General features: G+C 38.3%; 1 protein-coding gene across 4 annotated transcripts; it reads left to right on the forward strand.

Annotated features, from left to right (window-relative positions):
* The first annotated feature begins 1099 nt into the window (after positions 1-1099).
* Positions 1100-20460, forward strand: HTATSF1 (HIV-1 Tat specific factor 1). 4 transcript variants are annotated; one of them, XM_037157062.2, is made up of 10 exons: positions 1100-1158; positions 1748-1988; positions 4675-4870; positions 6523-6570; positions 7038-7192; positions 9133-9296; positions 10415-10514; positions 16320-16409; positions 17302-17439; positions 18163-20460. In XM_037157062.2, the coding sequence occupies exons 2-10, from the start codon at positions 1803-1805 to the stop codon at positions 19444-19446; spliced, it is 2361 nt and encodes a 786-aa protein (XP_037012957.2). In that variant the 5' UTR covers positions 1100-1158; positions 1748-1802; the 3' UTR covers positions 19447-20460. The 4 variants fall into 4 exon arrangements, with proteins under 4 accessions (XP_037012957.2, XP_037012955.2, XP_037012956.2 ...); XM_037157060.2 differs by lacking the exon at positions 1100-1158 and adding an exon at positions 1327-1562; XM_037157061.2 differs by lacking the exon at positions 1100-1158 and adding an exon at positions 1327-1478.
* The last annotated feature ends 4090 nt before the right edge of the window (positions 20461-24550 follow it).

The following is a 24550-nucleotide window of genomic DNA, read 5'->3' on the forward strand; positions in this document are numbered from 1 at the left end:
AAAAATAATAAAATACTTCTAAATGACTTTTTTTAATTTTTAAAAAGTATGTGTTTTGATTTGAAAAAGAGAAACATCAATTGGCTGCATTGATGGTACTAGATACCATCAATTGATGGTACTCAGCCTGAGGAAGGTACTAGATAAACGAGAGAGGGTTGAGGCTTGGAAAAGGCGAACCCTTCCAACCATCACATATGGCATCATTCCCATATATGCCCCAACCAGGGGTTAAATACACAATCTAGGTATGTGCCCTGACCTGTAATCAAACCCCCAACCTTTAGGTGCACAAATAATGCTCCAACCAACTGAGCCATACTCGCCAGGGCTAAATGGCTGTCTTAATTTTAGTCTTACAAATATTGATAAATACAAACCACATGAACAAAAAAAGCTCTCTGAGGTCTTCAATAATTTTCTAGTGTAAAGGTGTCTGAAATCAAAATGAGGACTGCTATTCACCAGCATCCAGTACTTCCATCATACTTCCCAACCACCATGAGCGTGTCTCCTGAGTGATACCTGTCTTGTTGACAGCTAAGTCACCAGAGCCTAGTACAGTGCCTCGCACTTAGAAGGAACTCAGTATCTGCCCAATTAAAAATTACATACATCTTCATTTTCAGCGATATGTGTAATTTGTGAGAAAAACAAGTTCTTTAGAGGGAAAGTATTCTGTCCCAAAAGAAAGAACAAAATAATGAAGTTAGCCGGCCAGTAAAGCTGGTGTTTACACTTGGATATTTTATGTTCCAGGTTTGGAGCTTGTGTACCTCTGAATCATTGAGTACAAAAGACAAGCAACTAACTGCTGCCCTCCCCATCCCTCTTTCCAGACTCAGCCTGAGGAAGGTACTAGATAAAGGAGAGAGGGCCAGGCTTGGAAAAGGCTAATCCTTCCAACCATCGCACCTTCTTCCACTCATTCACCACGATGGAGGCTCAGAATCCATTCTAGGATTTTAGGCTATCAAGATGCACTAGAACCGACACCTATCCTAGGGAATCAGAAAGAAACAAGTAAAAGACACATTTCCCACCCGGAGGAGGGGCCTTTGGGCGAAGGAGGTGAGGCTTTTTCTCAGCAAGACAATCCGCTTCCGTCAGCCCCAGGAACCTCCCCAAGATGGCGGCACCCCAACATCCGCCTGCAGGGTAAGAATATTTTCTTGCTTTTGTTCTGCCGCCCCGGGCCGACTCAACCCTGCCCAGGTCGGGCCGTAGTAAGCCGCACCACTTGCCGCCCCAAGGCGGTCCGAGTAGGCACCTGCGCGTGGCAGCAACGCGGCCATTAGCGCTCAGTCCTTTGTACCCGCACCCCGGCCCGCGTTGGGGCCTGTTGACGCCACTGTGGGCGTGTCAGAGCGACGTGCGACGTCTCGACGTGCCCACACGGCGACTGCGTCAGTCTGAGAGGCCGCCGTTCTCAAGTCATTTCCTGACGTTGCCGCTGGTGTTCGGTAGTCTCAGACCCGGTAGGTGGCGACGGCGGCGCGCGTGCGCGCTCCCGCCGCGCTCTGGAGCCAGCGGCTGCACCGAGCCCCGGAGGAGCTAGCCAGGTGGGCGGCGGCGCAGCCTGGCGGGGAGCATTAGGGCGCGCGCGGCAGGCGGGCGGAGAGGGGGCGGTGCGGCTGCTGTGAGGCCGCATTCCCGGGGACTGCTGGGGCGCTGCGGGGAGGCGCGCCGGGGGGCGGCGGGGCGCCGGCTGAGCGCGGCCGACTTCTTTTTCTCTATTCCCCTTTAGCTTTATCTCGGCCTTTCTGCGTGCTTGGTCGCTACCCGTGGGCTAAGTTGGCAAAATGAGCTGTAACAACTTGGATGGGAACAACGACTTTGATGAACAGTTGCGAATGCAAGAATTGTATGGAGACACCAAGGACGGAGACACCCAGAAAGATCCTGATAGAGAAGCCAATTCTTTCGGGCAGCCGCCAGATGACACCCCCTACGAGTGGGACCTGGACAAGAAGGCTTGGTTCCCCAAGGTAAGAGTGTGTCACCATACCACTGCAGAGTGGGCTCCTGGGCCAGACTCGTTTTCTTTGCGAGGTCTTGGGATAGAGCCCCCAATGGTAGTGGCGTTTCTTTTTGTTGTGTCTGTTGCAGAACCAGTATGTAAAGGAACGTAAATCTTTAGGGGCATGTCTTAAATGTAATTTAATTATAAAGCTTTTTCTATGCCTCGTTAATTTTATCTGTGAAGGTCACAGTTGGTTATTACATTGGTGGCTGCTTTTTATTGCAAAGAGGAAAAACACCAAGAACAAACTTGGTAGCTATTATTCTTAAGGACCTGACCTCACTTATCCTATGAATTCATATGTTTAGCTTATATGCTATGTGCAAAATGCAGCTTTTTTAAAGATTTTTTAATTTATTTATCTTTAGAGGGGAAGGGAAGGAGAGAGGGAGAGAAATATCAATGTATGGTTGCCTCTTGTGAGTCCCCTGATGGGAACTGGCCTGCAACCCAGGCATGTGCCCTGACTGGGAATCGAACCATGCTTGCTTGGTTCCCAGGCCCCTGCTCAATCCACTGAGCTACACCAGCCAGGGCCTAAAATGCAGCTTCTTGATTAAAAAAAAAAAACAACTAGCCATTTACATAGCATTACTAATTGAACTTTGCACCCCTACTTTTCTATTAAATTTTGTCCCTAGACACATATGCTTGAACCATATAACCACAGGAATATGAGTAGAGGTGCACAGAATATGGATGGTCAAGATCTGTGTATATTTGTTCAGAGTATTTGGAAATTGTTAAGCATTTTATATCAGCCTAATTTCAGTAAAATAACTGGTGTTGGACTTAGTTCTGTAAACTTCTGAGTAAATGCATCCTGTTAATCAGAATCTCATGGGTGGAAAAAGGACACCAATAGCACAATAATTGACTTGCAAGCCTGTAATAACAAACTGTGTCTCTATTGTGGAACTTTAAAATTTATTTATTTCAACTTCTTTCTTTACCATTTTGTGTATGTGTATGTGCTCCAATCCCTCCAAATTGTTAAATTTACTAAAGTTGATCCTTGAACAACCTGGGTTCGAACTGGGTCCACTTTACATGCACATTTTTTTTCATCTTGTGAGCAGATGACATAAACTTATGGTATCAGTAAATACAGCACAGTAGTGTAAATGTGTTTTCTCTTATGGCTTTCTTAATAACATTTTCTTTTCTGTAGCTTCATGTAGTACATATAACATACAAAATATGTGTTAATTAACTTTATGTTATCAGTAAAGTTTCTAGTCAACAGTTGGTTATTAGTAGTAAAGTTTTGGGGGAGTCAAAAGTTTTATGTACATTTTTGACTGAATGAGGTATTGGCGTCCTGTGTTGTTCAAGGGCCAACTGTATTTCACTCTTCTACTGGTAGTGCCAGCCCCAGTGCACATTTGGTTTATTCAGCCTTCTGAGTTCTTTTTAAAAATACAACCAAAAACATTGAAATAAAGAACAAACTGACAATAACCAGAGAGGAGGTGGGAGGGGGTAATGGGGAAAAAGAGGGGAAGGGCCATCAAGGAACACGTATAAAGGACTCATGGACAAAGCCAAAGGGGGTAGGTTTGAGGGTGGGAGGTGGGGATGGGTAGAGCCACGGGGGCATGGTGGGGTGAAAATGGAGACAACTCTCCTTGTAACAATAAAAAAAATTATAAAATTCTTTTTTGAAAAGTTCAAAAATTTAACAGTATAATATAAAACAATCTAGTGGATATTTTAATTCAAAAATAGTCTGATAATAGATTAACTTGTGACTCTAATGCTGTGGAAACCCGTATCTCTTCAAACTTAGAATTAAAAATTTTTCCCATTCCTATGTGTGCATAACATTGATTGGTATGAAGATATAACTACACTTTTTGCATTACGCAATTGTGCTGTTTTTCCTAGAAGCCAGGAGGATAGATGTAAGTTCAATTGTTCTTAACTTGTTTTGACAGTAAATAATAATGTGATTTCATTCAAGGTAAAGTTAAAATAAGGATTTACTGTTGTTAGCCCCATTCTTTATACACCAGATCAAAGTTCCATACTGTTCTCTTTGCATACAGATACATAAATGTTCAGTGTACATACACTTTTGTGCACCTATAGAGTTAAAGAGAAAGTAATTCTGTTGTTAGATTACTGGTTGGCTACTGGTTTATTCTCTTTTATTGTTATCTGGTACTCCTTTGGTACATGTTCTCGTTGCCTTAGGTAGACTCTAGAGAGGTAGTAATTTATAAATAAAACAAGTAGAAAGGTGCCAACATCATTTGAAATATTTTAGAAGTTAAAAAAATCTTAGTATTATCTCATACTTTTGTGTGGGTAATCCAAGTGCCCATGGTTTGTTTTTTATCATTTTATGCAGTTTTCTATATGTAGGGTGGGGCAAAAGTAGGTTTATAGTTGTTAGCACATGAAACACAGTTTATTTTTGTATTGTTTATTAACTATATTACTTTCCATATGAACAGTTGTTTATAGGTAATCCGTATAAGGTGACTATTCTTGCATTTATACTTTATTACTACAATTACTTGCAGAAACACTTCTATGTTAAGGTGTATAACTAACTGAATATCCTATAATTTAACACAGTGTAAACTTTTTACAGGAGAAAATTATTTAAAATTTTTTTATATGTGTGTGTTAAATTTCTTGTTCAGATCACTGAAGACTTCATTGCTACCTATCAGGCGAATTATGGCTTTTCTAATGATGGTGCATCTAGCTCTACTGCAAATATACAAGATGTTACTGCTAGCCCCGCAGAGGAACTGCCCATTGTGCCAGGGGCACAAAGAAATGCCCCTGAACCCACTGATCCCAAAAAGAGGGGAGAAAAGAGAAAGGGTGAATCAGGCAAGTGAATTTAGCTTGAAAACATGAGTGTAAAAATTAAAAGTGTGTGTATGTGTGGTAACTTTTTGGAGAATTATAATGGCTTTGAAGGAATTGTTGAAATGATTTTTTTAAAAAATATTTCAGTTAGCCTGCGAACCAGACAATTGAGGCTCGATTCCCAGTCAAGGCACATGCCTAGCTAGGTTGCAGGCTGGTTCCCTGCAGGCCAGTTCCCAGCAGGGGATGCACGAAAGGCAACTGAACATTGATGTTTCTCTCCCTCTCTCCTTCTCTTCCCCTCTAAAGATAGATAAATAAAATCTTTAAAAAAATATTTCAGTTCATATGTTGACTCTCACTACCTTATTGAGGGCATTGAATGGGCTGTTTCAATTCTGTGCCTCAGTTGCTTGCTTTACAAAATAGAACTATTATTAAGGGATTATCAAAAGTTCTATTAGTAAGATTTTTTTTTGTACTTTTTGAATTTAAGTGAATTGAACTTAAGTCAACTTTGCATCAGCTTGGCCATGTCTAACACAGTAGATTGGAATCAGAAGCAACTTAATGTGAAGGCCTAAAGTTAGTGCAAGGATGAGGTTTTTTTTAAGGTACTATCAGAATCATAGCCAGCATATAGAAGCAGCCCAAGTGCCCATCAGTAGGTGAGTGGATAAAAAAGCGGGAGTATGTTTATGCAATGGAATACTACTCAAACATAAAAAAAAGAAGGAACTCTCAACCTTTTGTGACAGCATGGATGGACCTGGAGAATATTATGCTAAGTGAAATAAGCCAGTCATAGAAAGTCAAAGTACCATATGATTTCACTTGTAAGTGTAATCGAATGAACAAAAAAATAAACTAACAAATAAAATAGAAACAGACTCATTGATAGAGAACAGACTGACAGCTGTCAGGGGAGGGGTGGGAGGCTGGGTGAAAAAGGAAAAGGCATTAAGCAAGGGGAAAAAAAAACCTTATAAACACCAACAATAGTATAGTGATTACCAGAGGGAAAGGTGGATGGGAGAGGTAGAGAAGGTAAAGAGGCTATAAATGGTGATGGAAGGAAACTTGATTTGGGGTGGTGAACACACAACACAATATACAGATGATGTATTACAGAATTGTATATATGAAATCTATATAATTTTATTAAGCAATATCATCACAATAAATTCCATTTAAAAATTGTAAAAAGATTTTATTTAGTATTTTTAGAGGAGAAGGTAGGGAGAAAGAGAGGGAGAGATCTTTTAAAAAAAGAGAGAGAGAGGGAGAGAAACATCGATGTGTGGTTGCTTCTAGTATGTGCCCCAACCAGGGACTGAACCTGCAGCCCAGGCATGTGCCCTGATTAGGAATTGAACTGGCGACCCCTTGCTTTGCAGGATGACTTCCAACCAAATCAGCCCCACTCCTCAGGGCTGCATAATTTTTTAAAAAATGAACTAGCTCTTTTTCTTAAGAGAGGGTTCTGAAACTAATTTTGTATCAAAAAATCCAAATACTACTTTGAAAGCCAGACAGTGGTTTGAATTAGTCTGTCTTGTTCTAAGGGTAAAAGAGTTCCTGGAAGTTTTAAAACACTGCCACATTGTCAAGATATTATAATGTGACTTTTACCTTTTGTTGCATGTGTTTTATTTATTTATTTTGATTTTTAGGATGGTTTCATATTGAAGAAGACAGAAACACAAATGTATACGTGTCTGGTGCGTATACCTTTTTAAACAGGTTTAGAATAGAAAATACTTGATTTTGATATTTTTCACAAAGTATTTTGTTTTCAGTTTTTCTAAAGTCTTTATTATTGTGTCTTTTTTGTTCAACTCTTTACATTAGTGAGGAATATGTTTGTTGTTTATTACCAGACTAAGAAAGATTAAGTATGTGTACATTTGCATGCCATCCTTTTTGTCTGGTTTAGGTGATTTGTGGTACTTTGTCCCTTCAAATTCATTGCTACAAGGCTTTGGCAAAGCGTAATTTTAATGTATGTTTGAATACATTAAAACATGAAATTTCTTCAATTGTATAGTTGTGAGATTTTACATACATTTGGAAAATCAAAATTATGCTCATCTAAGTTGTAGTTTTCTAATTTGTATAATGCAAAGTAACCTTCACCTTTATTTAGATGCCTTTATACATTTAAAATTTTTTTTCCTAATGTTAATAGGTTTGCCTCCAGACATTACAGTGGATGAATTTATACAGGTCATGTCCAAGTTTGGCATTATTATGAGAGATCCTCAAACAGAAGAATTTAAGGTCAAGCTTTACAAAGATAATCAAGGAAATCTTAAAGGAGATGGGCTTTGCTGTTATTTGAAGGTTAGTTATATGGTCAGATAAGTGTCTTTGATCTCCATTTTTAAGTCAGGAACCAGGGCTGTAATTTTATATAGATGATTACTAAGATGAAGAACTATTCAAAATACGATGTCTCTAAGAAGAAGTGCAAGGACTACAAGCGGTTTTAGATTGTGCCTGCATGTATCACCTTGATAGGTTTTTTACTTATTCGTCTAAGAAAATAAAGTATCAGGTCAGAGTATTATGTAAGTTATATGACTGACGTGCTTTTTGTCTTCAAAGAATTCTCACTGCAAAGATCTCTTTCAGAGTGTATGCCTATAATAAACTCAGAACTCATTTTAAAAATACAGAAGGAAAGAAAGCCAGTAATATTTTATTTGCCCATTTGAATGAATTTGACCAGGGGTCAGCAAACTGCAGCTCACTGCTTGTTTTTGTTAGTGAAAATTTTAGAACATGGCTGCATTCATTCATTTACCTATTTGTCCATGGCTACTTACATATTTCAACAGCAGAGTTGAGTAGTTGCAGCACAAACCATGTGGCCCACAAGGCCTAAAATATTTGTAACTGGCTCTTTAAAATAGAAGTTTTCTGACCCCTGAGTTAGACCATAAAGGAAATGGTAGCTTATGCTTACCTTTTCAGAATATCTTTTAATGGGAGAGAATGGTATTAACAGAAATTCACAGAACTATATTTATGGTATCATAAATGCACAGGAAAAGCTCAGTGTTAAAAGACACTCATCATTTCTCTGGAACACCTATCATCTTAGAAACGGGTGTGATCCATTTTGCAGGGTATAAAGAGATGGGCACAATGATGACATACACATGTCATAGAACCTGAAAATAATTGTGAAGTAAAATCAAAGTGATAAAACAGCAGTACCAATAGCACAGATGTGTTGCGTATATATACAGCATTTCAGTGAAATCAGAAGAGGGTGGGATTAAGCCGACAGCCTTTTGGGAGAGAAGGTTTTGACCTGATTCTTGAACATGGTGGGAATAGGACATGGGTGTGACCATTATAGGAAGATAGTTATATAATTTTCAAATGGAGATTTTTTACAAGGATTAAAAATCTGTGAACAGATTCTTACGGGTTTGATTGGATTTTAAAAGAAAAAGTGGGGTTTTAAGAGACCGTGTATACAGTTTATGATCCATAAATGTGTAAGATTGGCAGACCAGTAAATTGAATTCCAGAAAAATATAGTTAATTGCTCCAGGATCCAAATTTTATTATGCAGCTGTATTCAGCTGTCCTTTTGTGTTCTCTTTAGGTTCTCAGATTTTTGACTGTTGAACTGACAACTGCCCCTTTTGTATAGGACCCGGAATCCTCAATGTATATAATGTATAAGCTGTCAGATGATAATCATCTACTTCCTATTATGTTATAGGCCTACATTTTAATTGGTGAGCAAAAAAATTAAAGGCTGGCTATGCTATTCCCTGTTTCTTGAGCCATCTGGTCTTTTAAGAAGGCCTATCTTAGAATTTTAAAACTGGAATGTACCTTAGAAATCATGCAAGTTCCTTTGCCTTGTTCTGTAGTTGAGAAATTGAGAGTCCAAGAAGCAATACTCCAATAATGGTATAACTTAGTGAGCAACTGCCTTATACCAGTCACTGTCCTTCATATATATTCCATATAATTTTGTCAGGAACCCCGTGATGAGGGCATTGCTATTCCCAGTTTACAGATGAAAAAACCTGGGGCTCAGGGAGTTTGAATAACTTGCCCAAGTTCACATGGCTGTTCGGGGGCAGCTATGTGTTGAATTCAGGTTTCCTGGTATGCATTCTAGAGTTCTTTATCCCAAAGTGGTTAGGTATGTTTAAATCATCATTGCATGTCTTGTCATCATTCATCTAAAAAAAAACTCCTGAAGTTTTATTTCAGTGTGTGCCTTACTGACTGGGTCTTGTTTTCCCTTTTTAAAGAGGGAATCTGTGGAACTTGCATTAAAACTTTTGGATGAAGATGAAATTCGAGGCTACAAATTGCATGTTGAGTTAGCAAAGTTTCAACTGAAGGGGGAGTATGATGCCTCGAAGAAGAAGAAGAAGTGCAAAGACTATAAGAAAAAGCTGTCTCAGCAACAAAAGTTTGTGTTATTTTTTTTCCTCTTTGAGAGAATTTGTATAAATATTCTAGAGTATGCTTTTGCTAATAGCCACCTAAGTTTTGTTCCATCAAATATGCCTACAGATTATTTTAAAAGAATTTTATTAGGTCATCAGGAACCTTCAGTAATCTGTACCATAGGATGATTTGGCAGCAGTGGTGTTTTTCGTTTTCTGGGGTGTTCATTTATAATACAATGGAGATTTAAATGAGATAAGACAGCTATGTCTTTGGAAGATGTTGAACATCAGATTAAATAAGATAGTATAGGCTTATATACTAGAGCCATTAGTTCATTTTCAATTAAGTTGAAATCAGCTACATCAGGAGCTAAATTTTTATGTACAGGTTTGTAGTAGAAATTTGCAATGATAGGTTTTTCATTGTATTTACTGTGTGTCATATGTAATATATACATAATGCCATCAAGTTTCCATTAATTCATTTGTTTAATATGTGTTTTGTCATATGCTACTTTTAAGAAATCAGCCAAAATGCTAGGTACTTTTATCAGAGTGAGTGCTAATAACACTTTTAACACTGCTTAAACTGTTGATAAAATGGTCATAAAAGCATTTAGTTGTGATGTCCTATAGTTCTTATAGGAATAATTAAAATAGATACTTACAATTTTTATAAGCATTATCAGTTAAAGTTAAGATTGTAACAATAAAGAATGAGTAGTTTTATATATTTCAGTGCAGTTTGTCATAGTCATAAGATGCCTAAAAACCAATACAATTATATACTGAAAAATTAGCAGTGATTGAGGAATCTCATTGGAATATTTGTAACCAGACAGCAGCTCCGAAAAAAATGTACAGGGCAGTGCATACGTAGGTTTATAGCTGTTCATATGGAAAATAATATAATAATAATATAAGAATAAACTCTGTGTTTCATGTACTCACAATTGTAAACCTACTTTTGCCCTACCCTGTATATTTCGGGCATTTCAGATATTGGGTCCATCTTTCACCTCCCGTTATTTTTATTCCAGAAAGTTGTCGGAATGAACTGTGACTAAAATATACATTGTTATTTTGGAATCAATTATTAAATACTCAATAAAAGATTATTTCTACTTTATGACATTAGGCAGTTGGATTGGAGACCTGAGAGAAGGGATGCGCCATCCCGAATGCGCCATGAACGAGTCGTCATCATCAAAAATATGTTTCATCCTATGGATTTTGAGGTAGGGCACAGAACTCTTATTGATAGAAGCATTGACATGCCTTCTTTCAAGGGAGCCCAGAGCTTGCTTCCTCCCATCTTTCCTTTGTTGTGTCTTGTACATTCATGTAGTCCTCAAGGTAGGAGAATGTAGCCAAGAATCAAAGTTTTCAGATTTTCCCATATTTACCCCAGTGTTCTTTTAGTTGTATTACAGGTAAGACTGCTTAATATCCACGCTGTGGCCCAAAATGGCAACTACTTGGTATAGTAAATGATCAAAAATATAATAATTAAAAGATTTATGGTAACTGCTCATGCAGTTCAACAAGTACAAGTTTATTTTGTTGGGAAGGACCAGTTTCACATTTGGAAGTAAAAACTTCCCTTTAGAACTAAAAGTTTAGTCCTTAGCACTTCTTAGGTTAGTGAAATATAGCTCATTTTTAAATATTGAAGTTTGTTTTTCAGGATTTAATTTTTACAAAAGTCTTTAGTGGCTCTTAGGTGGAGTTTATACTATTAATGTCCATGTAAAAATCCAAGAACAACAAATAAAAGCAAGTAAAGGAAGAAGAGCTACTAATGGGGTGTGAGGAATGTTACTTGGCATCAGGGTACCTCATGTTGCATTCTGCCTCTTGTTCTTACCCGTTACTTTTGGCATAAACCATAGGGATTATTTGCAGAAGAATAATTCATTATTATCTTATTAGATTCTGAAATTGATAAGTTACATATAAGAAAAAATGTTCATAATGTAAAATTCCAGGTTTACGAATGATGTAGTTGCAACCAAAGCCTACTTTTGTGCATTTAAACACAGAATAGCAATGTCATAGTAGTCCCCTTACATACTAACTCCCCAGATTGTCTGTTGAGCTCCATTTGAGTGAATAGTGATGAGATCAGGTTTACTGTGCATCCATGGAGTCTGTTGATTTTTTATGTGTCTTCTGACTAAAGTACTGAAGAACCTTGAAATATATCAGAGCTACTCCTGACTGGTATGGCTCAGTGGGTTGGGCATCATCTCAGAAAGTGAAAGGTCACTGGTTCAATTCCTGGCCAGGGCACATGCCTGGGTTGTGAGTTCCATCCCTGGTTGGGGGTACATGCAAGCAGCAACTGAGCATTGTTTCTGTCCCTCTCTGTCTCCCTCCCATCCCCTCTCTTTAAAAAAATATTTTAAAAAAAGACATATTCAGTATATCAGAGCTGCTTTAGACTTAACAGTGAAAACGAAGTATGTTTTAAAGACACATGTACACATGCACATTAAATGTGTTTTGAAATGCAGTCCTTACCAGGTGTGCTTTAAAAGGAATTCATAGATGGATTGTGGTATTTAGTCTACTAGGCACAACTCCAGAATTGCCTACAATTCATATAATTTTACCCTACTAGTAAGTAATCATTTTTTTTATTACAAGGCCTATTAATATTTATGGCTTGAGGTCCTTAATTCACATATTCCATACTCCTAACACTTCAGCGTGAACATAAGTGCAAACCTAACTCAAAATATCTGGAACCTCAGCAAGTAGGAGTCTGTTATGTTAATTATATTGTTTTTTCTTTCTGCTTCCGCCTCCTCCCTTGCTCATTGAGACACCTTATTTGAGTCTAGCTATCACCCTGGCCAGATACATGGTAGATACCTTTTCTACCTTAACAAATATTCTTTCCTCCAAAAAGCCACATTTATTCTACCTCGACTCCTAGAAATTCCATCCAGTGAATATTTTTAAGAGTAGAAGTTTCATGCTTATAAATTCTTGATGGTTTTAAAACAAAAACATCACCCTTACTGGTTTAGTATAAATTTTACTTGAGAGTTATACAGCTTTTATATTATTCCACTTTGTCTCCTTCATACCATTTATTATTGTCTGAAATAATTAGATCTCGCCTATTAGAAAGCCAGGGCTCTGTCTACCTTGTTTGATGGCTGTTACTATTCCCCACGTTTGGAATTGGGCCTGGCACATAGTAGGCTGTCAGTATATACTTATCAATAGGCCCTTGATATTTATATGAAGAAAAAGTGAATGAATAATTGAATGAAACTACTGTTACTCACAAGGCAGAGTATTTTTCATTCCTAGATGGATAAAACATTTTCTGTTTAGCATCTTTGCGAATAAAGGAAAAGGTCCTTTTCAAGCACTTATACCACCAAGGCTGGGAGGACAGTAGTGGACTTCAGTTTCTTCACATAAAGAAAACCTTGGTCCTGTCCTTCTTTGTCCACCTGCCTTGACCAATGTCTTGTGTGGTCTCCTGAGCTTGGTAAGAGCCTCTCAGTCAGAGTGATTGCAGATAGTCTTATTTTTTGTTCAGAGTCTCTCTGGGTGAACCTCAAAGTGTATCAATGTAGATCTGTCTGATATAGTAGACTCTAGCTTTGTGTGGTTATTTAAATTTAAATTATTTAAATGACATAAAACTAAAAATTTAATTCCTAAGTTGTACTGGCTACAAGCAGCCGGTAGCTACCATATTGGATAATGTAGATACTCTTTTCTGTCACCACAGGAAGTTTTGCTGGATACCACTGGCATAGACATTATATAACTTGTAGACATGTACAACAGGAAAACCTGGTTTCATTGGACATTTGGGGGGATCATTTGATTTGACTGGTGATTCTATATTTTAAGGATGGACATCATCACCCTGACTGGTGTGGCTCACTGGATTGAGCACCAGCCTGCAAACCAAAGGTTCATGGGTTTGATTCCCGTTGAGGGCACGTGTCTGGGTTGTAGGCCAGGCTCCAGTTGCCTCGATGTTACTGTCACACATCATTTTTTCTCTCTTTCTCTTTCTCCTTCCTTTCCCCTCTCTCTAGAAATAAATAAAATCTTTAAAAAGAATAAACATCATCACTGTGCTTTGTGCTGAAAACAAAAACTGAGTTCTAAGGTTACCTGGGGTGTGAAAAAGAAGTCAGATTTGGGGAGTGGAATATATTTTTCTTCCAAATAGGTGACCAGTGTCGGAAGCAAAATACCTGAAAATAGTCTTTGGTATCAGGATGAACAATGTGAAGGTTAATATTTTTAATGTAATTTCAGAGGGTTTTCAGTATTTAATTCAAAGCCTTATTTTAAAATTTTTGCCTGGCAAATTTGAATACCAAGAAATGAAGAATTAAAACACATGCAAAGGTAGGTTTCTCACTGTCTATACCACTATTGTCCAATGAAAATATAGTGTGAGCTACTTGTGTAATTTAAACTTTCCTAATTGCCACAGTAAAAATGTAACATGAAAAAGGGTAAATTTTTTTTAAAGATTTTATTTATCCATTCTTAGAGAGAGGGTAAGGGAAGGAGAAAGAGTTGGAGAGAAATACCAATGTGTGGTTGCCTCTCATGTGTCCCCCACTGGGGACCTGGCCAGCAACCTAGGCATGTGCCCTGACTGGGAATCGAAGCACAATCCTTTGGTTCTCAGGCCTGTGCTCCATGAGGGGAAATTTTAATAATGGATTTTACTGAGCTACATGAGGGGAAATTTTAATAATGGATTTTACGTAGCCCAGTGTATTCAAAATAATGTAATTTCAATATTATTCAAGATATTAATGAACTATATTGTACCCCCCCCCTTTGGTACTAAAGCTTCAACATGCAATGTTTGTTTCGCACTTGTAACACAACTCAATTTGGACTAGTGACATTTCAAGTGCTTACTAGCCACATGTGGTTAATGGCCACCATCTTGCACAGTATAAGTTTAGGTTAGAAAGAAATAAGAAATATGGCCTATTGTTTGCTAGGAAAACAAAACACCACCCTGAAAAGTTTTGAGCATTGCACCCTGAAGCAGGGTTCAATGTGTCAGTCTGATTTTAGTCTCTGGTCTGTTGCTTGCAAAGTGTTGTCTTTAGGAAATTTCTATGCTTAGCTATGTTTGGGAGTTTTCCTAGACCAGGGGATTATTAATTATCTTTAAGCTTCAGGGTACTATAAAGTAATGAAGATACATTAATTATTTTCAAACTGTTATAACTAAAAATGGAGGTCTGGGAAGTCTGGCAAAAATTTGATATCCTCGTAGGAAAAGCATTAGACTTTGATATAGAAATAAAGACAGTGATTCCCCTCCTCCCCCAATGGAATCACACTGGTTAAGTATTTTGAAACAGCTTTTGTTTTTAATATAATCTTGCTTTCTCTTAGTGAATAAAATAGAGGTATTAGGAATAGTTTATGAAACGTTGACAAAGCTTTTATTGACTTTTCACTATGTGTAAAAGACAGTGCTATGTTCTGTGAGGCATAGAAAACTCATGTAAACATGATTCCTACCTTTGGAAGGCACACAGTCTGCTAGGAGCTAACCATACATGCACATACTGAAAAGCCGCCACATGACTTTACCAAATGACTTTTATGCTCCATTCCCCATTCCTGTCAGTTCTGATAATTATATATAAAACACATTGGCCCCTTCTCCAAAATTAGAATTTATAAGTGAGGGAAATCCAGAGTCTTTCCAGCTGTAGTTTCAGAAGCCACAGATTTATAGAATATTTTTTATTTTAAGTTTTATTTTAATGACTGCTTACCAGTTTTTTATTTTCGCCTTTTGAGAGAACTGTAGAAGGGGAAAAAAACACTTTTTGGACTTGTTTGTGTTTTTTTTGTTGTTGTTGTTGATGAGGAATATAAAAACCTCTGAGTTAGATGAATTTAGATGTTTTCTAAATGTATGTCTTGTACTTCAATAGAAATTCCTAGGTAGGCCCTGACTGGTGTGGCTCAGTTGGCCTGGCATCCTCCTGTGAAGTGAAAGGTCATCAGTTTGATTCCCAGCTTCAGGACACATGCCTGGGTAGTGGGTTTGGTGCCAGATTGAGAGGCAACCAATCTATGTTTCTTTCTTGCATCCGTATTTCTCTCCCTCCCTGCCCCTGTCTGTAAAAATAAATAAATAAAAATATTTAAAAAATTCCTAGGTGTAGGGTATACTTGTTTATACTTGCGTGTAGTTGCAATTCAAGGTTATAGTGTAACATTTATGAGTCTTTTTCATGCATAGGGACTTGGTGAAAGATTTCTTAATTCCTACAGGAAATCTTAAAACCTTTTATTGGTAGGGGGAACGTGGAGGCAGGAGGAGGGAGTCCACCTGAACTCAAGCAGCAGTGTTTGAATATTTTTAATAGATTGTAGTTTCAAGAAAGCAACAGCTAAAAACATGTTTTATTGAGTGCTTAATATCAGTTCCTTATTTGTATGGTTCTGATGCAATGTGTAGGAGACAAGATGAACAGGAATCTTTATAAAGGAGGTTTACCCTGTGAGTTAAAATAGAATCTTGGAAGCACAACAAACAATCTTAGAGCACTTAGTCAATGAAAGGGGTATATCTTTCCCCCATTAGAACATTTCTATAAATAGGAATCTGTGCAAAACACAAAGCAAAGGGCTCTCATTGGCACAGTCATTCATGCCTATGCAGTGTCTGACTTAATATGTGCCACAGTACTTCTCCTGTTTTTAGAGCTGCTGTTATTTGGGATTTCCAGTCCACTTCCCTTCCCCCTTCTCTGCCATTGTACACTCCTACTGCTGCCTCCTGTATTTGCCCATTCTCTCTGTTTTAAAAGCAGGGCAGACCTGTGGTAGTACCAGCAGCCATAGAACTTTAAGTTCATTTTGATTTTGATTTTCTTTTAAATTTTGTAGACTACAGACAAACATAACTGAGTAAAACCTTTTGCATTTGTTGGTATATCAAAGCAAGAAATTTGATTCTCTGAATTTGTCTTTAAAGAAAGGGCCAAACTTGTGTGAATCATGTATTTTTGCAGGATGATCCACTGGTGCTGAATGAGATCAGAGAAGATCTTCGAGTAGAGTGTTCAAAGTTTGGACAAATTAAGAAGCTCCTTCTATTTGATGTAAGTTGATGGCTTTGACATTTCTGAAACAATTATTCTTTCAGTTAAAAGTTATTACCAGATGTCAATATGCCCAAAATTTTACATTGTTTTTATATAGTACGTCTATTTGGTGGTAGTCATCTGTTAGCAATAATTAGATGGACATGGATTGTAAGTCAAGGTTTTGATAGACGTGGTATGCTGTGATTATTTCCCTGTATCATCACTGTGGAGTGTCTGATCAGGTTAAGAAAGTATAAGAAAAATGTGTCAGATCTTACAATTCCATGTTTGTCCACATTTACCCCCTCTTGAATGATTCTCCTCCTCTATATTTGGAGAAGAACAATTAAGAAAAATATACTTTCTTATATGTTCCCCTTATCATCCTTTTTTTCCTTCCAAAATTAATGCATAATGAAAAAAGAGTCACTGTTTATTGATTGTGTACTACAAGCTACTTTATATGTTACCTCACTTAATTCTCAATCTTTCGAGGTAGGTGGGTACTATTATACCCATTTTACCAATGAGGATACTAAAAGTTTAGAGATTGAGCACCGTGCCCAAGGTCATTCAGTTGTTAAGTAGCAGAGCAAGGATCGAATCCCAGGACTGTTCAACTTTAGAGTCTCCATTTAGAGTCTGTGCTGTCTTGCCTGTCCTAGACAGTGTTGTCAGTAGAAACATTTCCAAGGTCATCATGTTTCATTCTTGCTAGAAACAATTAAGATAAAGAAAAGGCTAGCTGCATGTCACTGGATGGGGTAAAAGGGAAGAAAGTGTTCATATATAGAATCTTAACTCAAATTATCAGAAAGAACACTACTACTTAATTGCTTTGTCAGATGTGTATGTTTTATTTTGAATTTTCTCATTTATTCCTACTTTTTGTTCCTTGTCTTTTTAGAGACACCCAGATGGTGTAGCCTCTGTATCCTTCAGGAATCCAGAGGAAGCTGATCATTGTATTCAAACTCTTGATGGACGGTGGTTTGGTGGCCGCCAAATCACTGCCCAAGCATGGGATGGAACTACAGATTATCAGGTAAATTCTGCAACTGCCAGGGGAACATAATTTGTTACCGACAAATTGATCTAGCTGTCCTTCAGATAATGTTTGGATTTCATTTAATCTGTGTAATATTATAGTAGCACTTGTGAATAATATTTAACCATTCAGAGCATAGAAAGAAAAAATGTTCAGCCTTTCAGTTTATAAGTGTAAATTTGAGGCTTACTCAGAATAGTAATAAGAAAAGAACACATTAAACCAAAATGTTTCTCTTCTTTTCTGTGGTGTAAAGTACAGGCAGAGTTTGAATATTAACTTTTTAATTAATGAGACATTTCTGCAGTACTAGGGTGTTGGGCATTTATTTAAATGATCCTAAGGTCAACTCTAGTAAATCAAGATTTAAAGTTTTTAGAGCATTGTTCTGATATGCCAAGGGTGTGGGTTCAATCTCTGATCAGGGATAATAATAACCAGTGAATGAATAAATAGGTGGGGCAGCAAGTCAATCTCTCTCTCTGTCTTTTTCTCTCACTTTCTCTCCCTGTCTTCCTGTCCCCCATCTCCCTCCCTCTCTCCTTTTCATCCCCCAAAAGTAAAATTATGTAAAATTTTTAAAACTAAAGACAGGAATTTGCTTTGATTTCCTAATCAGTGCCTTATAAAATCAGGATACTTTTATCAGTATTAGAAATGCTCAGGGATACTACTTTCATCTTAAAATTTATTTTAATGGCAATTTTCATTTATGCACAGGTGGAGGAGACCACAAGAGAAAGGGAGGAAAGGCTGAAAGGATGGGAGGCTTTCCTCAATGCTCCTGAGGCCAGTAAAGGTCTTCAACGTTCAAATTCCATTTGTGCTTCAGAAAGGGCAGGGCCTTCTAGAGTAAGGCATTTTTCAGAGCACTCTAGCACATCCAAAATGAATGCTCAAGAAGCTCCAGCTGAAGTGGAATTTGAAGAACCTATAGATGAAAAGAAGTTTGAAAAAACAGAAGATGGGGGAGAATTTGAAGAAGATGGTAAAGAGAGGGGACCCAAAAAAGAGGCTGAAGAAGGATGCCTCCAAAAAGAATCCGAAGGTGGCTGCCTTGAAAGAAAATCTGAGAAAGGCTGCCCTAAAAGAGAGCACGAAGACCTTGAAAGAGAGTCTGGAGAAGGCAGTCCCAAAATAGAGTTTGAAGAGGGTAGTCCTAAAGAAGAGTCTGAAATGAACGGCCGTGTAAGAGAATCCAAAAAGAAGCGGCTCAAAAATGATTTTGAAGAGAATGGCCTTGAAAAGGAGTCTGAAGAAGATGGCCCCAACAAGAAATCTGGAGAAGAGAATGGCCCCCAAAAGGAGTTTGAAGAAGATGAGTCAGAAAGAGAATCTGAAGAACACTGCCCTGAAAAGCTGTTTGAAAATGGCTCTGAAAAAGAATTTGAAGAAAGCGGCCTCCAAAAAGAGCTTGATGAGAATGGCTGTGACAAGGAGTTTAATGAAAACATTTTTGAAAAAGAGTTAAAAGAAAATGACTCTGAGAAATCAGAATTTGATGATGACAGCTCTGAAAAAGTGTTTGATGAGGAAGGCTCTGAGAGAGAGTTTGACAAAGAATCAGATGAAAAGGAAGGAGAGGAAGATACATATGAAAAAGTTTTTGATGATGAGCCTGATGAAAAAGAGGACGAAGAAGATGCAGATGCAAAGGGGCTTGAAGATGCTGATGAAAAGGAGGAAGATGATGCAGATGAAAAGATGTTTGAATACTCAGATGAAAAAGAAGAGGAAGTAGACGCAAAGGAGGATGAAGGAGAAGGTATAGATGAAAACATGTTTGAAGATGATTCCAATGAGAAGTTGTTTGATGAAGATTCCTGTGAGAAGTTGTTTGATGATTCTGACGAGAAAGGGACTGTGGGTGATTTGGGGAATGTTCAGGAAGAAGGGGCCTTGTCCACAGGCAGCAGCTTTATCCTCAGCAGTGATGATGATGATGATGATGATGATGATGATGATGATGATGGTGGTGGTGGTGGTGGTGGTAATGATATTTAATCCCTTAAATTTACTTTTGAGGGCTGGTCCTCTACATTTTGCCTATGCTCCAGGGTAATTACTAGTAGTGTTAACATGAACATGTGCATAGTAGTAAGATGCCATCAGATTAATGAATGAACATTTTCGTTGTTTCCTATACCTAATGATTTTAAGTATATATTAATTGGCTTTTAAGTTAAAACTTAATAGTATAATGCAAGTAAACTGGATACTCGTCCTTTGTCATACTGTTAAATGCATGCAGAATATTTTTAAAGTATTCTGATTGAATTTTGTGATACTCAAAAATAAAAATAAGTTGTTAATATGCAGAAACTGAAAACTGGACTTGAGTTAAATTGCATTTTAAATTCTTGCTATTGCTTTATTCATACCTAAGTTTAGTTTTTTAAGGATTTGAAAAATCTCATAGGGATCTCCTTGCCTCTAGTTTATACTACCCCTTAGGTCCCTATTTCCCCACTCTAAACCAGAACATGTTACTAAACTTATAAGGTAAACAGCACTTAGGAGTTTTTTTTTTCTTCCCAGTCCTTGCAAGTTACTTTTGCTTTCCTTTCTACCTCCTTTTCATGATAATTGATTAGTAGATGTGCAAGAGTGAACCTGCTGAGCTTTACAGCTTCCACTACTGAAGATACAGAGAAGGAGATTAGAATGATAATCTACTCTGTATTATCTAGGCCCTTTCAGAAATTGATTGGAGGTCTGGGACCTCTCCCCAGAAAAGTGCACACACTACACAACTTTTTTGTATACCGTTTTGAGAGGTTCCTGGATCCCCTAGAGTTTAGGAATGTCATCATTCATACTTTAATTTTGTGTTCTTGTTTTTGTTTTAGAATGGTGCCTAGTACTGTGATAAATTGTGTAGTCCCAATAAAATGTTGGGTCTTTCTTGCTTATGCTTTCCAAATTTAGTATTGATGAATTGACTTCTGATGTAGCATTAAGAAGTTATTCTCATAAATTAGAATCATTGAAATAAACTGCATTGATGCTTTTTCATTAGACTGTCTCTAAGTGTAATCATTACCCTCTTTAAACTGAGAAGAGTTCTTGTACTTCAAGCCAGCTTTCTGAGTTTTTAGTTGATGTCTGGGTTTTCTTAAAATGTGCAGGATTTGGACCAGGGATAAATCAGTAAAAGAGGTGAAGAAAGTTAAATTGAAAGATTGCAAGCCAAAATAGTGTTTCCTTTAAAGATGAACCAGAAACACCCAAGTACAATTTTTTTGAAAATTGGTTTTCTAAATGAAAGAAAAATGAAGCTTTATCTTCATACACAGTGGTTGGGACATACAACTACAACTTTTTTTTCAATTAATAAAACATATATTCACCTGCTGTTTTCCCTCAAGAATGTATACTGTAACTGCAAAGTAATGATACCAAAATTTTTAAAAATGGCAGGCACGTTAGAACCTGACACCAACAGTTTTAAACTTTAACTGAGCTCTAAGACCATTAGGAAGAGTCTTTTCATTATAGCTTCCCTGCTCATTAATTTGGTTGATGATCAAAATACTTGTGCTCTTCATGTAAACACCCTGGAAATGAAAGTTATGAACAACTATAAATTGGTAAATAATTTATGAGGTGCTATTGACAAGAGTCATGAAGCACAGAGTCACCTCTTTTCTAAGTAATCAAGTTTTTTTTTAAATTTATTTATCTTCAGAGGGGAAGAGAAGGAGAGAGGGAGAGAAATATCAATGTATGGTTGCTTCTCATGCATCCCCTGCTGGGAACTGGCCCGCAACCGAGGCATGTGCCCTGACTGGGGATTGAACCGCGATCTTTTGGTTGGCAGGCCCATGCTGAATCCACTGAGCTACACCAGCCAGGCCCCAAAGTAATCAAGATTTATTGATCCAGAGAATGAAGTTTATTGTGAGGCAACAATACATCAAATACAACAATACATCTGTTATCAAAAGAAAAAAAAAATATATATATATGAGTGGATTTTAAGCACAGCAATACACAACAATTACCTGGCACTTTCTAGATGTAAGGCTCCTCAAGAGTATATATAAACTATAGTGTATATGAACGTCAAATAATGCATGTAGCCCTGAATGTGTGAAGTGGCTACAGGGATGCATTTGAAAAGCTTGAATGCCCGCTCTCTGAATCTCCAAGTACCTTGATAGGAAAAAACTTGAAACTTTATTTTATTTTCCAGATTTTATTTTATTTATTTTTAGAAAGAGGGGAAGGGTGGGGAGGGGGAGAGGGACATCAATGTGTGGTTCTCTCATGCGAGAGAGAGGGACATCAATGTGCCTCTCATGCTCCCCCTACTGGAGGCCTGACCCACAACTCAGGCATGTGCCCTGACTGGGAATTGAACCAGCAACATTGGTTCACAGGCCGGTGCTCAATTCACTGAGCTACACCAGCCAGGGCCGAAGCTTTATTTTAGAAGATAAAAATATTACTGGCCTTGCCAATATTAATGAGATATTTGATATTGTTACTACTTTCTACAAAAGAACCTGACAGGGCAAATTTGGACTATTCGATTCCAAGGATCTGTTTTCCTTTTCAAGTAGTGCTCTTTCTGAAGCCCTGATTTGCCAATCTGCTTTATTTGGGATACTACATCTTTTACTTATTTTTTTATTTTGGGAGTGTTTATTAAGGATGGGGACAGTGAAACAAGGAAGGGCTTAGAGTAGAAACAACAGGAGAGAGCCTCGGTGGGGCTGCTTTGGGTCTCTGGACTGTCAGAAAAAAGGGGCCTTGGAGACAAGTTTATAGGGTTAGTCTGTGACAAGCTGCATTACTCATTGCTCCCTGGGTTGCAAGTCTCATGCTAATCCTTAGAATTTAGGAGAGGCACATATGTGATGGGGAAAGGAGAAGGGAAAGGCCTGAGAATGGCATGTTACCACTTCCTTTTCCAGATGGTATTTCTAAGGCTTAAAAAAGAAGGATTTAACTAATTTTCTAAATACACCTTTCTCAAATAACATGAATCTTATTTTTTCAAGTAAACCAACATTTCAATGTAATGTTGAGAAGTGCTTTTAAATTGAACAAACCCATGGCTTAGAGAACAGTAGAAGACTTATAAATTTGCGTTTTGTGAATATTTGTTCATAGATTTTTTTTTTCTTATTGGGTCTCTTTCAGATACAAACTGCATGCCTTTTTATTTCAGACAGTTCATTTTTTTAAATTTTTTATTTATTTATCTTTAGAGGGGAAGGGAAGGAGAGAGGGAGAGAAATATCAATGTGTGGTTGCCTCTTGTGTGTCCCCTGCTGGGAACTGGCCTGCAACTCAGGCATGTGTCCCGACTGGGATTCGAACCATGGTTGCTTGGTTCCCAGGCCTGTGCCCAATCCACTGAGCCACACCAGCCAGGGCCATTTTTAAAAAATATATTTTATTGATTATGCCATTACAGTTGTCCTATTCCCCTCCACCCTGCACACCCCTCCTCCACCATTCCCCTCTCTAGTTTATGACCACGTGTCTCAAGTTCTTTAGATTCTATATTTCCCATACTATTCTTGCCCCCCCCCATCTATTTTCTACCTACCATCTATGCTACTTATTCTTTGTACCTTCTCCCCCCTTCTCCTCCTCCCACTCTACTGTTGCTAACCCTCCATGTGATCTTCATTTCTGTGGCTCTGCTCCTGATCTAGCTGTCCTCTTAGTTTGCTTTTGTTTTAGGTGTGGTTGTTAATAACTGTAAGGTTGCTGTCCTTTCACTGTTCATCTTTTTTATCTTCTTTTTCTTAAATAAGTCCCTTTAACATTGCATATAATAAGGGCTTGGTGATGATGAACTCCTTCAACTTGATCTTATCTGAGAAGCACTTTATCTGTCCTTCCATTCTAAACGAAAGCTTTGCTGGATAGAGCAATCTTGGATGTAGGTCCTGACTTGGACCTACTTCATGACTTGGAATACTTCTTTCCAGCCCCTTCTTACTTGTAAGGTCTCTTTTGAGAAATCAGCTCACAGTCTGGTGGGAACTCCTTTGTCGGTGACTGTCCCCTTATCTTTTGCTGCTTCTAGGATTCTTTCCTTCATTTTAATCTTGGCTAATGTAATTAGGATGTGCCTCAGTGTGTTCCTGCTTGGGTCCAACTTCTTTGGGACTCCCTGAGCTTCCTGGATTTCCTGGAAGTCTATTTCCTTTGCCAGATTGGGGAAGTTCTCCTTTATTATTTGTTCAAATAAGTTTTCCACTTGCTGTTCCTCTTCCCCTCTGGTACCCCTATAATTCGGATGTTGGAACATTTAAAGATGTCCTGGAGGTTCCTAAGCCTCTCCTCATTTTTTTGAATTCTTGTTTCTTCATCCTTTTGTGTTTGGTCACTTTTTTCTTCCTTCTGGTCCACTCCCTTGATTTGAGTCCCAGTTTCCTTTCCATCACTATTGGTTTCCTGGGCATTTCCCTTCATTTCAATTAGTTTAGCCTTCATTTGTTCTTCTAATTTGTGACTAAAACCAACCAGTTCTGTGAGCATCCTGATCACCCATGTTTTGAACTGTGCATCTGAAAGTTTGGCTATCTCTTGGTTGCTTAGAATTACTGGTTCTGGGATTGAGCTGTTCTTCGTGAGCCATAATGTTTTGGTCTGTTCGCGCCCATTAAGTATGAGGAGTGGAGCCTTGGATGTTCACCCAAGGCGGGGCCACCCAGTTGCTGGTTTGTGACGCTGTATGTGGGGGTGGGGTCAGAGAGGGGCAATGGCATTTGTTCCACTCTCAGATTTCTGTCCCCTCTGCTGCGTCCCACAAAGAAATTGGGCCCTTCTGGTACTGGTTCCCAGGTGTATGGGCTTGTGTACCCTCCAAGACCCTGTGGGTCTCTCCAACGTACTCTCCCGGCACCTCAACCCCAAAAGTCTTTCCAATTGGTGCTTTCAGGCTCTAATTCCCATTGCTGGGGCCCTAGCCTGAATGGTCTGTCTCAGTGTTCACTCCTTGGCTTGGTTTATCTGTGCTCGAATGTATGACTGGTCAGCCAGCCACCCTGTGCTCTTACTGGGTCCACCCATTGCCAGCCCTCGCCTGGTATCCGCCAACCGCTGCCTGCATGCCTGGGTCAGTCCACCGATCTTTCCTGCCCAA

Source organism: Artibeus jamaicensis, unplaced genomic scaffold, assembly GCF_021234435.1.
Source record: "Artibeus jamaicensis isolate MK-2021 breed Jamaican fruit bat unplaced genomic scaffold, CSHL_Jam_final contig_240, whole genome shotgun sequence".
Lineage (NCBI taxonomy): Eukaryota > Metazoa > Chordata > Mammalia > Chiroptera > Phyllostomidae > Artibeus > Artibeus jamaicensis.

Excerpts from the sequence above, each read along its gene's own strand:
- HTATSF1 (XM_037157062.2), top strand. The coding sequence starts at position 1,803 with ATGAGCTGTAACAACTTGGATGGGAACAACGACTTTGATGAACAGTTG. Across the intron at positions 7,193-9,132 it reads GGCTTTGCTGTTATTTGAAG|AGGGAATCTGTGGAACTTGC; the intron begins GTTAGTTATATG and ends CCCTTTTTAAAG. Across the intron at positions 17,440-18,162 it reads ATGGAACTACAGATTATCAG|GTGGAGGAGACCACAAGAGA; the intron begins GTAAATTCTGCA and ends ATTTATGCACAG.